The 14,886-nt window shown below is 47.1% G+C and overlaps 1 protein-coding gene across 4 annotated transcripts in view; it reads right to left on the bottom strand.

Annotated features, from left to right (window-relative positions):
* The window catches only part of NMT2 (N-myristoyltransferase 2), a 94,252-nt gene extending 79,748 nt beyond the window's left edge, over window positions 1–14,504 (bottom strand). For 2 of the 4 annotated variants that reach the window (XM_080650404.1, XM_080650406.1), the window contains exon 1: window positions 14,279–14,504. In XM_080650404.1, coding sequence (XP_080506530.1) covers window positions 14,279–14,306 — 28 coding nt within the window. In that variant the 5' untranslated portion in view covers window positions 14,307–14,504. The remainder of the gene's footprint in view (window positions 1–14,278) is intronic. The other 2 variants (XM_080650403.1, XM_080650405.1) reach the window with 1 other exon arrangement.
* Window positions 14,505–14,886: the final 382 nt, after the last annotated feature.

Here is a 14,886-nt window from a genome sequence, read left to right as displayed (position 1 = left end):
TTGGCCATCCCCAGGATGTGGCTGGGCTCACTGGGTCCACAGTGACTTCCCACTGCATGCACACTCTAGCCCAGGGGTGGGCAAACTTTTTGACTCGAGGGCCACAATGGGTTCTTAAACTGGACCGGAGGGCCGGAACAAAAGCATGGATGGAGTGTTTGTGTGAACTAACATAAATTCAAAGTAAAGGAGCGGAGGGGAGAGCAAGAGAACCGGATAGAACAGCTGGATCCGGCCCGCGGGCTGTAGTTTGCCCACGGCTGCTCTAGCCAGTGGGAATGAGGAGAAAGACACTCCATGTTCCAGGGAAAAACAGGGTTGCTTTGGAGAAGGGGCCCAACAATAGCTACCTAAGCAAATGATGATACTCTCTACAGAATCACAGATGGAATGGCCAGCAATTTCACATGATCAGAAGAGGGCTTTGCAATGCCTTGGGAAATTGTTCAAGGTATACCGAATGACAAACAGGAACTTCCAATAGGAATGGTATATCTGTAATTTTGTAAATATGTGAAAAGGAAAATGTACATATGAATAGACCATGGCATTGTCTTTTTCCTTGAGGATACAGTCTAACACTCTATATTAAAAATGATGTGCTTTTGCAAAAAGATTTTTTTAAAAAAAGCTTCATTTGGGAAAACAAAACAAAAATTCATTCACTGGTTCTTTCTTCATTTTTCATAAAATGTTAATAAATTCCCAGAGGGTAGTGAAACACAAGTATTACTCCCACCGCACCCCATCATAAAAAAAAAAAGAGAGAGAGAAGAAACAATGGGAAATTATCATATTAAATAAATCACCACCTTTATCTCGGAAAGTACTACATGAATTTGAACACTGAGTGAACACAGCTGTGGGAATAAAGGAGCCCATATTTCCCTGATGTGTGTATATGAAGCCAGTAACAGAGTCCAATGTGCTAACAAAACAGAAACTATGAAATTAAATCCCAAGTCAGTAAGGGAGCCCCCACTGAGTGCCCTGCATTTTCTTCTGCAGCTGGAAAGGCATGACAGGCCACTAACTTACAGGGACTCAAAAGCACTCAATAATACTGTAATAACTACATATGGTACTAGCTGGGTACTTAAAATATTGGAGGAATCACTTATGTAAATTATATAATTGTCTAACCACCATGGTGTGCACCTGAAACTAATATAAAATAATACTGAATGTTAACTGTAATTGAAAAATAAAATTTTAAAAAGAAAAGCATTACCCACCCATCTCGAGTGCTAAACAGGCTGGGCATGAGAGCTGGGTACCTGCTTGCTGCACAGGTTTCCTCTAGAAGCTCTGTCATCCAGAGATGCTCAATACCACATTCCGCCGCCCATTTGCTTCTTACAGGAAACTGGCACTGTAGAGGCCTACATGATTGCAGTGACGGGGGAAGGGGACACCAGGAAAACGATGCTGATATGTATGAGGCTACACCTGGGCAGCTCCTGAACCTGATCCAAAAAGGAGATGAGACACCCGGGAAAGAAAGGAGATCTCACTGCAAATTGAATTGATGCTATAATTAAAAGTAGTCCTTTAAGAGACCCGAAGAGACACTTAAAACGGTTCTCTAATCAAGCTGCAATATTTTTTAAAACAAGAAAATGTATTCATTTATTTTAAATTCATTGACATTAGTGTACCCATTACACTGATGAATTTTGTTCCAGAGGCACTCAAGTTGGCAATCTAGGACTTATGGGGAGATAACCTTGAAACATTATCAAACAAATTACTCTATTTTACTTATTTATGGTCTATGAGACCATGTAGTTAATTACCAAGGCAAGAATTTACGGTCAGTGAAAGGCCCAAGATCTAAGTTTGAATTTGAGATGTGGTCTGCGTAAATTATTTAAACTTGAATAAGCCTCAGTCTCCCCATCTGTTGTAATCCTATATAATAAAAGGCTAATATGCAAATTGTCCCCTCATCTGGGAGTTCGACCAGGAGGTTGACCAGGGGGCAGGGCTGGCCAGCCAACCACCTGTGGCCCCTCCCCCCGGCCGGGCTTGTGCACGAATTCATGCACTGGGCCTCTAGTAACTCAATAAGAAAAACTGTATACACAAAGTAGAAAGCACAAACCAGGAGTTCATAAATTAACTATTATTTTACCATGCTGAGTCCTATACACCATAGGATATATACAACCAAAAACTCTACAGTCCAAGTAATTTCAATTAGAAAAAGAAAATCCTTCATATATTCCTAATGCACCCAGGGAGAAATTTTTTAAAATTAGAAATCAATTTGTCAACAAGGACAAAGAACCCCTGGAATACATTCAACAAATCTTTATTAAGCCACCAATGTGTGCAAAGTACAAGATGTTGCAAGGATGGGAGACTACAATGTACCAGCTACTGCAAAGAGAGGAGTCTCCGTGCCCACAGTCTACCTGTAAGTAGACAGGTAGACAAACACTCATGTTCTGAGATGCCAGCCTTGTTTACTATCTCCTTCTGTGATAACTACTTTGACTGCAGACCTCACTACAGGTGTGGCCTAAGTGGCCTTGTTGTACCACATGATAGTCCCCTCCCTCCACTTTCCCGCCCTCTACCACAGCTGACTGGACCATGCCTTGCTGTCCAGAAACCAATGAGATCCTTTCTGCAGAATATGAACCAAGGAACAGTCTTCAGGCAATCAGTAGTTAACAGAAGAAGGCTAGAGAGATAGGTAGACCCTGAATTTGTGAACTGCTGGTCCCCAATTCTAAGTCTAATACAGTTCTACCATACTTTATTTTGAAGTAAACTATTTATCCTATACTAGAGGCTGGGTGCATGAAATTCATGCACTTGGAGGCGGGGGTCCCTCAGCCCGGACTTCACCTTCTCGCACTCCGGGAGCCCTCAAGGGATGTCCGACTGATGGCTTAGGCCCGCTCCCCATAGGGAGCGGGCCTAAGCCATCAGTCGGACATCCTTAGTGCTGCCGCATAGGCAGGAGAGGCTCCCACCACCGCTGTTGCGCTAGCCAGCCATGAGTTCAGCTTCCGGCTGAGCAGCGCTCCCCCTGTGGGAGCACAATGACCACCAGGTGATAGCTCCTGCATTGAGCATCTGCCCCCTCATGGTCAGTGCGTGTCATAGCGACTGGTCATTCCGATGTTCAGTCGATTTGCCTATTAGCCTTTTATTATATAAGATAATGTGTTATTATGGGCCTCTAATTCAATTTTTTTTAGGTAAAGGGAGGGGCAGAATTTTCACTTGAGCCTGAAGCTAAAATTGCCCTTAGCTCAAAAATCTGCATACCACTGAGACACATCTTGGTGAGCCTCATTCTGAACCCCCACACTGTTCTATTATGTGTGTAAGTATTGGGAACCATCTTATCTCTTTAGTGAAAGGAACCTTTTGTTATGTTACAATGACTAACTTTATCTCATTTGTTTTGGCTTCAAGCCTGTATCCAGTATTCATGCAGCAACTTCGTCTCTTCTGTTCAATATTTACCTGGCATATCTTTTATTTTATTTTCTCTAACTCTTTCTAGATTTTTATGTATTAGATAGGAATAGCCCATGGACACAGACAATAGTCTGGCGAAGGCCTGGAAGAGGTGGGTGCAGGGTGGAGGAGATCAATGGGAAGAAAAAAAAAACTAAAACAAAGAGACATCTGTACTACTTTCAACAATAAAGATACATTTTAAATAAAGAAAATTATTTTAGTTGAAAAGAGTTTTATGTGAAATAATGTAAGTAATTGCTCTACACTGTACTTTATATTCTCAACTCCTCTCAAAGAGATATGAATTGACCCTAAGTTCACTTAATATTAATTGACCCTATGTTCAATAACTGCAGGACTGACTTACACCACGCTGACCCAGCACTGACTGCCATGGGGGCTGTGATCAGACACTGCTTTTCTCTCCCGGCCTGCTCCAGGCCGAGGGTTCAGTCTCCGTGAAACCCGGGTCAGTCTTTGCATCAGGCAAGTGGAATCGCTGAGGCCTATTTGAGAGTCACCAAGGCTGGGAGCGTGATCTCAGAACAGTTAAAAACACGTTCGTGAAGGAATGTTATGGATTCTCGTAAAAAAACCCACATGTGTCTGTGCTACACCAAAAGGGTTGCTTTAACACAGAAGCCTCCATCCGCAAGCCCACCTGCCTCCAGGAGCTGGCAGGAGGTTGAAAGTAGCCATGGATAGATAAGGCCGGTGCCAGGCGACATGGCAGTTATCAGCAGCTCCGCTGTCTGAGCCCCAAGCGCGGGGAGACAGGCTCTGACGTCACCACCCTATGCAGCAGCAGCAGCGGCTTCATAGCTTGTTGCTATTTTGTTTTATTTATATATCCTTTCTCTTTAAACCTCTCCAGGTTGCGTTTGTTCAAGAGAGGAGCAGCCTTTGCAGCCTCCTTGGTGGGGAGCAGGCCTTCAATCTGGGTTCACATGCAGCCAGACAGAGTCCTGTTTAGAAACACGTGTAGGTCTTGCATTATTTGCTCTATTAACAATGAAGAGGGTTTTAGATTCTGGCACATACATATGTTTCCTGCTTACCCACAAGGGCAGGAGGCGGAGCACAGCCACAGGCACAGCCACAGTTCTTCACTCCTTCACAGGCCTCCATCCAAGGGCGGCGATGCAGGCGCTTCACACACTGAGGGGGACGGGGAGCAGGGTGGGCAGCCCTGCTTTTCCCAGACCTTCTGTCTCAGTCCCGATCTTCCCGCTCCGGGTCTGTAGCATCTTCCTTTGGAAGCGGATTCAGGCGTCGGGGACATGATGTTTATCACACGCTGTTTTCCGTGTGGGTGGTCAGCATGGGGGTGTTCCTGAATCAGGCTTCCTTCGGCATTGCGGTGGGAGGTGGAGGGGAGACAGCAGGAAGGTGCAAACACAACCCGTGGGATCTCCTCGCTGAGCACCTTCTGTATACCTTCTGTATACTTGGTGGGTGTCTCCCCTCAGAAGGGATGCTCCCTGTGTCTGCCACCAGCAGGTAGAGGGGAGCAGATCAGGCTGGTTGGCTGCTGCAGTGCCCTCATAGCCGCAGTGTCAGCAGGCAGGCAGAGTACCTGGGACCCTGGATTCCCTCTGGGGTTTGCAGAACCGCCCCCTCCCTTTGTTCTCCCATTCTCCGCAGAGGTGGCTGTTGGCAGACGGCAGGACAGATGGATCCGCGATCAGACCTACTGCCCGACCTCCAGGGAGGTTTCCTGACCCCTCTGCGTGCCCCACTCACCTGAAGCCCCTAAAATAGTTGGGGTGCCCAGTGCTCAGAGGCTCCCGTGAGCTCGTGGAGGTGGGCTCTTGGTCATCGGTTTTTATTTTTTTACTACATTTTTTCTATGTGCAGTGATCACACTTCGTCTGGAGTGGAGCAGGCTCAAGTGATCTTGTGGAGCATCTAGGGAGGGGAAGCAGCCACAGTGCCCGAGGCCAAGTTCCAGGAGGCCGGCAGCACTGTCGGGATCATGCCGGCAGCGCTAGTCCATTGGTGCCTGGCCTGTCCTCTTGAGATTGATACTAGAGGACTACTAAGGAAGCCAGTCCCCAGTTCCGCCCCACCTCCACCACCGATTGATTGGAGTCTGAGGGCCGGGAGGAGGGACCAAGAGGTCTGCCTTTCAGCCGCTCGCCAGTCACCACTACCACTGATTGATCAGCTCCCACTCCCTCAGCTCCCTAGCCTGGCATGGTCGAGCCTTCGGTCGTTGTGGATGTGACAACCTGGCTCTTCATTTTATATAGATAATAAAAGCCTAATATGCTAAGTGTCCAGTCATCTGGTTGGCCATTCAACTAATCAAAGCGTAATATGCTAATGATATGCTAAGACCACTCAACTACTCGCTATGACGTGCACTGACCAACAGGGGGCAGATGCTCCGACCAGTAGGTTAGCTTGCTGCTGGGGTCCGGCCGATCAGGACTGAGCGAGACGGGCCAGACATGCCCTGGAGCCCTCCCATGGTCCCTCCCCGGCCCCAATCGTGCACCAGTGGGGTCCTTTGGCTTGGCCTGCACCCTCTTGCAATCCAGGACCCCCTGGGGGATGTTGGAGAGCAGGTTTTGGCCTAATCCTGCAGGCCAGACCGAGGAACCCCACTGGTGCACGAATTCATGCACCGGGTCTCTAGTATCTATATATATAATCTATATACATAATAGAGAAATATGCTAATTAACCGGGACGCTGTAATGGGTCGACCAGACAGGAGAAGGTTGCACACACAGCATCGGGGGCAGGATGGCAGGGGCCTCCACGCACCTGCGCTGGGGGAGGGCCTGGGCAGCAGCCCCTGAGGCTGCTTCAAGGGCCGGAGAGGGAGGCAGGGCCAGACAGACGACTCCAGGGTGGGCCTGGGGGTGGGTCCAGTGGCACAGCTTGACAGCAGACAGCAAGGCCTGCTTGGCCGTCCCCAGGGCAAGCTGGGAGCATGCAAGCACTGCCCCCAGGTAGCACCCAGCAGGGCCTCCTTGGTCGTCACCATGGTGACCCGGGAGCAGGCAAGTACGACCCGCAGGCAGCACCCAGCAGGGTCTGCTTGGCCGTTGCCGCGGCGACCTGGGAGCAGGGAAGCGTGGCCGCAGGCAGCACCCAGCAGGGTCTGCTTGCCCATCGCCGTGTTGTAGAGTAGGCAGGCCCCGCAGAGAGCAGAGAACCACAGGGAGCGGGCCTAAGCCATCAGCAGGACATCCCCTGAGGGCCCCCGGACTGGAGAGGGTACAGGTCGGGCTGAGGGACCCCCCCCCGCCATGCATGCCTCTAGTTTAAAATAAAACATCTTGCCCTGGTTGATGTGACTTAGTGGTTCAAGAGTCGGCCCGAGCACCAAAGGGTCTAGGGTTCGATTCTTGGTCAAGGGCATGTACCTGGGTCTCTCTCACATTAATGTTTCTCTCTTCCCCCTTTCTTCCTCTATCTCTGAAAATCAATGGGGGGAAAATCCTCGAGTGAGGATTAAACCCCCAAAAAATATAAAAAAATAAATAAAATAAAACCTTCTTTAATTTGAGTCCATTTGTAGATGATGCTACACATACACATTAAATAACAGTCACAAAAAAACTCTGTTGCCCACTTACTAGCCATTTGACCCTGGACAAATCATTTATCTCTACGAGTCACAGATTTTTTTGCAGTAAGACAATGATCTGCCTTAGAAGATGACTGGGGAGATGGGGGCAGGGGGACGTGACTGGTGGAAAGGTGACACGTGAAGGATACATTCAGTAAAGGCGAGAGGACCTTGGGTTATAATGACCATGGAAGTTTTCATAAAAGAAAGGACAGTGGAGCTGGACCCTGAATTTGGAAAAGAGGTGGAGAAGAATTTCTCAGTCAATCTCAACAATGCACAGAAGTAACAATGTACTGCACAGGAAATCACTTCAAGTTTTTTTGGTTTTTTTTGAGACAAGAGTAGTGGAGGTAGACAATTAATTTTGGACAATTAAGAGACTGCTCTCAGAGGGAGAGAGGACTTCCCAGAACACTGCAGGAAAAGATGGCCCACAGGGGGCAGTAATAAATTCCCTTTGGTGGACGATGATGTCTGATGTTGAATTTGAAGTTGTTTTCTGCCTATGCTATAATCAAACCTTCCCCCTCATTTACAAAACCATCAGTAAATGATGTGAAAAGCAAGTGGCTTATATTAGTAATTCTTGGGGTGGGGTAGGAATGAAAGAGAGCTAACTGTATTTAGACAGGGTAATGTCTAAGGAGAAATACTAAAAGGGCCCAAAACATGGAGCTAGTGATGGGGGAGCTGGCAGTAGCATGGATGTGCTAGAGGACCAAGAAAACCTCAGTCCCCAAGAAATCCCCACCAATATGTATGACCCGGAGCCATTTTGTTTACTTATTAAGGAAAAGAGCGATCCTAGAAGGTAAAAGGATGTGGAAACCCTTGGGTTATAGAAAGAGAGAAAATCCTAGAGGCTTCTAGACTTAAACACAAATCAAAACAAAGAAAAAGAATAAGGTTTCCTATACATGAAAGAGAAGCAGATTGGCAGAGAAACAACATCTGTGCCACTAAAGGCTAGAAAATAACAGAACAATGTTTATGGAGATTGAAGGAAAATTATTATCACAGAATTACATATACACCATGTAATTCCTGAGAGCAAAAGAAAGGCATCTTCAAACATACAAGAATTCAGAAAATAAAACATCTGCACATTCTAATAAAAAAAATGAGAAAAAGTCCTCAAAAAAGAGGGTGTGGTTTACAAGGAATAGAGGTAAGCAATAAAAACAGTAAAGCTGCCCTGGCCCATTTGGCTCAGTGGACAGAGTGACCCTCAGCTTTCAGACTGAAGGGTCCCAGGTTCGATTCTGGTCAGGGCACGTACCTTGACCCTGAATTTGCTTTACTGTTTTTTTGTTTTAATCCTCACTCGAGGATGTTTTTTCCATTACTTTTTAGAGAGAATGGAAGAGAGAGGGAAAGACAGAGAGAAACATTGATGTGAGAGAAACACATCGATTGGTTGCCTCCTGCATCGTGAATATTGAGGGAGAAGCTCTGTGCATGGAAAGAAGATGAAAAACAATCAATGTGTCTGGAAATGTACATTTTGCAAGTCAGTGTTGGTAAAGCAAGGAGAGAGTTTTGGTTTTGTTGCCAACTTAAATGCTAATTTTTATTCGAGGCCAACTGTGTGACCCTGTCATAACACTGCGCAATAAGTATGTTTAATGTGGGATGGTAGGCTGAATAAGAGATAATGACCATGGCCCAATGTATTTGACAAATGCAGAAGATGCATATCAATGGTGCAAGGACAAGGAAGATAATTGAAGTTAATTTTTACCTTTAGAAAGTCCTTGCTAAGGAAATAACAGTATTTTAAACAAGATTACCCTAGAACTTTAAATTTGCTTGGAAGTTTTCAAGTTCCCTCATGACCTTTCAAAGACCTACTTACTTCCCCTAGTTGTAAATTATTTGTTAAAGCAAGTTACTTGAAGAATCTTTCTAGATTAACCTTCTGTTAATCTACTTTTAATTGCTGCATATTATTTGAAAATAATAAAACTACACTTCTTCAGCTATAGTCTATTTAAAATGAACAATCCTTCCCCTTCCCCATGATTTTTAGAATTTCATGGAATTTTTATAGTGATAAGCTACTTTTGTAATTGGATGGGCCAAAAAACTAAACAAAGAACACATTTTTCATGAAAAGTAAGATATAAAAAGAGATGCAAGTATATTATAATACACAAGCCATTGCTTTTAATTGAACATAAATCATATTTCATTCCTGAACTTCCACCATTACCCACAAAATGAAATAATCTTTTTAATTCATAAAGAAAATCCTATGAAAATGAAAGGAAAAGCATATACAGTAATATGTATATTGGGAACAAAATAATCTAATGTGATAATTTCCTTTTTATCTGAGGCTCTAGTTTTAACTTAATATGTCTGAAACTACTAGTAAATACATTATATTCAATTGTGGGGGTAAATTAATTGTTTCAGGCCACAAGAGTACTAATTAGTAAATCACCGCTTTGTGTACTGACCTATACCTAGAGGTAAAACCTATTCATTTCTCCAAAGGCTCTTTATTTGTCACTTAATTTAAATTGGTGGAGGAGAAACCAAGATGGCAGCATAGGTAAGCACCTAAACTGCTGCCCCGCACAACAATTTCAAAACTACAACTAAAAGACAGAACAGACACCATCCAGAACCACAGGAAAGCTGGCTGAGCGGAAATTCTACAACTAGAAGGAAAGAGGAAAGCTCACGGAGAAGGAGCGGCAAAGAGCTGAGGTACGGAGACACGCACACGCAGAGAGGAAGGGCGGCGGAGTGCCTCGCTGGCTTTCTCTGGCGGAAGGGGAAAGGAAGCCCCGACTGCACTGAACCCCAGTTCCGACTGCACTGAACCTCAGTTCCGGGTGAAACCCTGTGGACCCAGGCTCATACAGGGGGAGTTTGGACTGTCAGGTAGAGAGAAAGGCACACGGAGACTTGGAGACTCAGGGGAGCCACGGCGGCAGGGGTCTGGAGGCGCGAGTGCACACAAAGACTGACTGAGGAGGTTACCACAGGCAATCTCTAGCAGAAGGGAGTCAGAAGCTCCTGACTGCACTGAACCCCAGTTCTGACTGCACTGAACCGCAGTTCCGGGCAAGCCCCTGGGGACCCACGCTCTTACCAGGGAAATCTGGGCTGTAAGGCAGAAACTCGGGAACCGCGGAAGGCAGAGGTCTGGAGACTCAAGCACGCGCAAGGGCAGGGCTGACAGGAAGCCAAGACTGTCTGCCCCGCCCTGAGACTCCACCCCTTCCAAGCTGAGCACAGAGGCTTTTGCAATCTGGCAAGGCTAATCCTATAAGGCTGTCTCCAGCACCGAAAATCTCACAGTGTAGACACAGCTGATCCTCACAGCCAGCTGGCCTGGAGGTCAATTCCTCCCAGTGATACCAACAACAATCAAGACTTAAGTACAACAAGGCTGTGCACACAGCCCACAAAGGGGTGCACCAAGAGTGTCCACCTCAGGTTAACAGGGGAGATCGACCCACTGGGCCATATAGGAAACCTAGCACACAAAGCCACCCTACCAACTCAGGGAAGCAGTGAAAAATGGGGAGACGAAGAAACAGATCACAAACGAAAGAAATGGAGGAAAACAAATGACTGGATATAGAATTCAAAACCACGGTTATAAGGCTTTTCAAGAATATCCTAGAAAAGGCCGATAAATATAATGAGACCCTCGAAGATATGAAAAAGGACCAACTTGAAATTAAACATACATTGACTGAAATAAAGAATATTATACAGAGACCCAAAAACAGACTAGAGAAACGCAAGAATCAAGTCAAAGAATTGAAATACAAAGAAGCAAAAAACACTCAACAGGAAAAGCAAGAAAAAGAAAAAAGAATTCAAAAAGTTGAAGATAGTGTAAGAAGCCTCTGGGACAACTTCAAGCGTACCAACATCAGAATTATGGGGGTGCCAGAACAAGAGAGAGAGCAAGATACTGAAAACCTATTGGAAGAAATAACAACAGAAAACTTCCCCCACCTGGTGAAAGAAATAGACTTACAAGTCCAGGAAGCGCACAGAACCCCAAACAAAAGGAATCCAAAGAGGACCACACCAAGACCACATCATAATTAGGACCACATCATAATTAAAATGCCAAGAGCAAAAGACAAAGAGAGAATCTTAAAAGCAGCAAGAGAAAAACAGTTAATTACCTACAAGGGAGCACCCATACGATTGTCAGCTGATTTCTCAACAGAAACTATGCAGGCCAGACGGGAGTGGCAAGAAATATTCAAAGAGATGAATAGCAACAACCTATAACCAAGACTACTCTACCCAGCAAAGCTATTATTCAGAATGGAAGGGCAGATAAAGAGCTTCACAGATAAGAAAAAGCTAAAGGAGTTCATCACCACCAAACCAGTATTATATGAAATGCTGAAAGGTATTCTGAAAGAAGAGGAAGAAGAAAAAAGTAAAGAGAAAAATTATGAACAACAAATACATATCTATCAACAAGTGAACCTGAAAATCAAGTGAGTTAAAAATCTGAGGAACAGAATAAACTGGTGAATATAATAGAATCAGGGGCATAGAAAGGGAGTGGACTGATAATTCTCAGGGGGAAAGGGGTGTGCGGGGTGCAGGAAGAGACTGGACAAAAATCGTACACATATGGATGAGGACAGTGTGGGGGGAGGTAAGGGCAAAGGGTGGGGTGGGAACTGGGTGGAGGGGAGCTATGGGGGGAAAAAGGAGAAACAATTGTAATAATCTGAACAATAAAGATTTAGTAAATTAAAAAAAAAGAAAAAAATAATAAATAAATACATTTGTGGAGAATAAAGAAGCCAAGAATAGAAAAAGAGAGTCTCAAATTTTTATATATATAAAAAAAATCTAAGTTTCTATTGAGCCATATCATCAATGCACAAGCCAAAAAAACCATAATTACTCCCCCAAATTTGGCAGATATTATCTAAATTTAAAAAAAAAAAGCCCCACAAGCACAGCAACTTGGATTTTTATTAATCTCCTTATCCTATATAATAAAGAAGTAAATGCAAATTAACCCTCACGCCCTCACAAGACGGCTGCCTACAACCAGGCCGGCAGGGGGGTTAGCGAGGGACTACCAAACGACTGAACAAGAAGGCTGCATGGGATGACCGGGCCGGCAGGGGGGTTAGTGAGGAGCGACCAGGCAGGCAGGCAGGTGAGCAGTTAGGAGCCAGCGGTCCCAGATTGTGAGAGGGATGTCCCCCAAGGGGTCCCGGATTGGAGAGGGTGCAGGCTGGGCTTAGGGGACCCTCCCCATGCATGAATTTCATGCACTGGGCCTCTAGTCATCTTAATAAACTATAAATCCATTATATCAATCTCTCCTGCTAGGAGCTATGTTATCTGCTCTGGGTTAAAACATTTCAGTCCACTGGGTGTTCCTAAATTCTGAGTCAGCATGCTAACATATATTTAATGAGCTAATGTACAAAACTAAAAACTGAAGAGGGCATGGGGATGACTTTGGGTGCTAACTTGGGAACTTCACAGAGCCTACAGCAAGGCTGCTAGGGACAGGCCCCAATCAATAGGCACAGACATGAATACTTCTTTGTACTGTGGATATTTTTGACTGTGTAATAAGCAACGAAGTAGTAACCAAACTTTCAAAGAAAAAGAACAATAAGCAGAAATTATAGGGGAGAAGGGAAAGTCCTAGGTTTACTCCAGAAAGATAATGGACAGGTGCTGAAGTTTTGGGATAATCTACCACATTTCCATCTGGGCCCGTTTCTGGCCATTGCTGTTGTTTCAAAAACATGTCTACACTTAGATAGCTATCATAGGCAAATTTCTTTCACTGTGTAAACAAAACTCAGTCTCAGATGTCTGTAGAATTTCCTTTCCTCTCTTTTAAAAAAGCATTCTAGACTTGAATTATAGCATAGGGTACTTGCAGCTGCCACTGAAGTATTCACTGCAAATATAAGTAAAAAAAAGCAACTCGCAAATGGGATATATAGCTAGTCAGCTTTTCTTTTTCTTGATCTCTTTTAATATTTTATAACACATTAAAGCTCAGTAAAAGTTCCTGTCTTAAATAAATCTTCAAGCAGACGTTAAATAGAATGCAAATGCTTTACACTTTAAATCACCAATCATTTAAAGAATCCTCTGCATGAACTGAATAAATAAGCCATCTGTGACTACGGGCTCCCATATCATATTTTAAGCTGACCCACTTCCTCATCAGTCACCAGTTTACAAAATCTTATAAGGGGCAGCATGAAGTGTTCTGTGCCTGCGCATAGTTTGAATCTAACAGGGAAAGGGTAGTGCAAACACCACCTTTAAGGACGCCAGTCTTTATTTAAAATGATCCCCCGCCGCTAAAAAGAGAACTTCAATACCACCCTTAACCGGAAGCAATCTTTTCTCCAACAGAGAGCAAACCGAGTCTGCGGGGGAGAAAAGGGACCTTGTGAAAAGGCAGGAGAAACCCGACCAGGTGTGAAAACGCACTGTGCATTTGGCCTTGAAGATCAAAAGCTGTCCCCTCAATCTGGGTCTGATGAGGGCTGCGAGAACTGACCCAAGACCGACAATAATTCAGGGGGTAGACCTGCTCTAGAGAGCTTAGCAGAAAGGGTCTGCGTACGCGCTCGGCGAGGCAACCCTGCGGGTCGCCAGGGGCGGCCAGACCAGGACCCCATGGGTGCCCCCTGCCCGGCTGGGCGCGAGGCGAGAGCCTCAGGGGAAACACAACTTTCTGCAGTCCCCGCCAGGCGAGCAGGGGCAAATCTACACCACTTGCTTGCCAGCAGCTCCTCTTTTATTTCTGGCGGCGGCGGTAGCTGAAGGAGGGGTGGGAGGGTCTGGAGGGACTTCGGGAAAGGATACGGAAAGAAGAGAGGACGACGACGACTCCCAGCAACCGGACCACCATAAAGGGAAAGGGGCCGCGCCTCCCTCAGTCCCATCCAGACACACACGGGTCGGGCCGGCGGCGGGAATGCGCGAGGGCCGGTGGGCCGCGTGGCAGGTGACAGCGGCGTCGCCGATCCCCGCACCGGGCCCCGGCCTCCCCGCCCACCACGGGGCCTCGCTTCCCCCGCGCCACTGCGCCGCCAGCCGCGCGACCCGCCCTCACCACGGTCTCGGGCCGGGCGCACCCACGCGGGGACCCCCGCCCCCTCGGAGCGGCGGCGGGCGCCGCCCGCGCCCCAAGACCCGCGTCCGAGCGGAGCCCGAGGCTCCCGCGCCTACCCTTTGGCGTGCTCGGTCTCCTCCTCATTGTCCCCGTCTATCCCGCAAGTGTCCTGGTCGTCCAGCTCCAGGCTCTGCTGGCTGGCTGCAGACTCGCTGTCCTCCGCCATCGCGGCGGCGCGGGCTGCGGAGGCGGCGCCAGGGGCCGCGAGCGTGGGGGCCAGCGCGGCGGCCACGGCAGCGCGAGCAGCTCCCTCTAGTGCCGCCCGCCGTCCGCTCAGAGCCCGAGCCCAGGCGCGCGCCCGCCCCGCCCCGCCCCGCCTGGGCCCGCCCCGCCCGGCCTGGGCCCGCCCAGCCTGGGCCCGCCCACCGCGCCGGGGGCGGGACTGGGGTTCGCGCGCAGCTCCGGGCCGACGCCGGGCCGGGGGCGGAGAGGGCTGGTGTCGGGGAGATCTGCAGGCGATGTGAATCCGCGGGGCGCCACGGCCGAGCCCTGGAACCCAAGCCAGTCCCGCACCTCAGCTCCGCGTCAGTCTTTGCCGCAACCTGCAGATGTCAAATCCTGCGAGTCTTCATTTTTTGGATCACAGGCCACACGATTTTACATCGCTACATGTTGGCGAGCGCTTTTAACCACTGCAGAGATTTCTGACTCAGGAGCGGGCGTG

This window comes from Plecotus auritus, assembly GCF_963455305.1.
Source record: "Plecotus auritus genome assembly, chromosome: 1".
In the NCBI taxonomy this organism is placed as follows: Eukaryota; Metazoa; Chordata; class Mammalia; order Chiroptera; family Vespertilionidae; genus Plecotus; species Plecotus auritus.
This window is presented reverse-complemented; position numbering and strand designations above follow the sequence as displayed.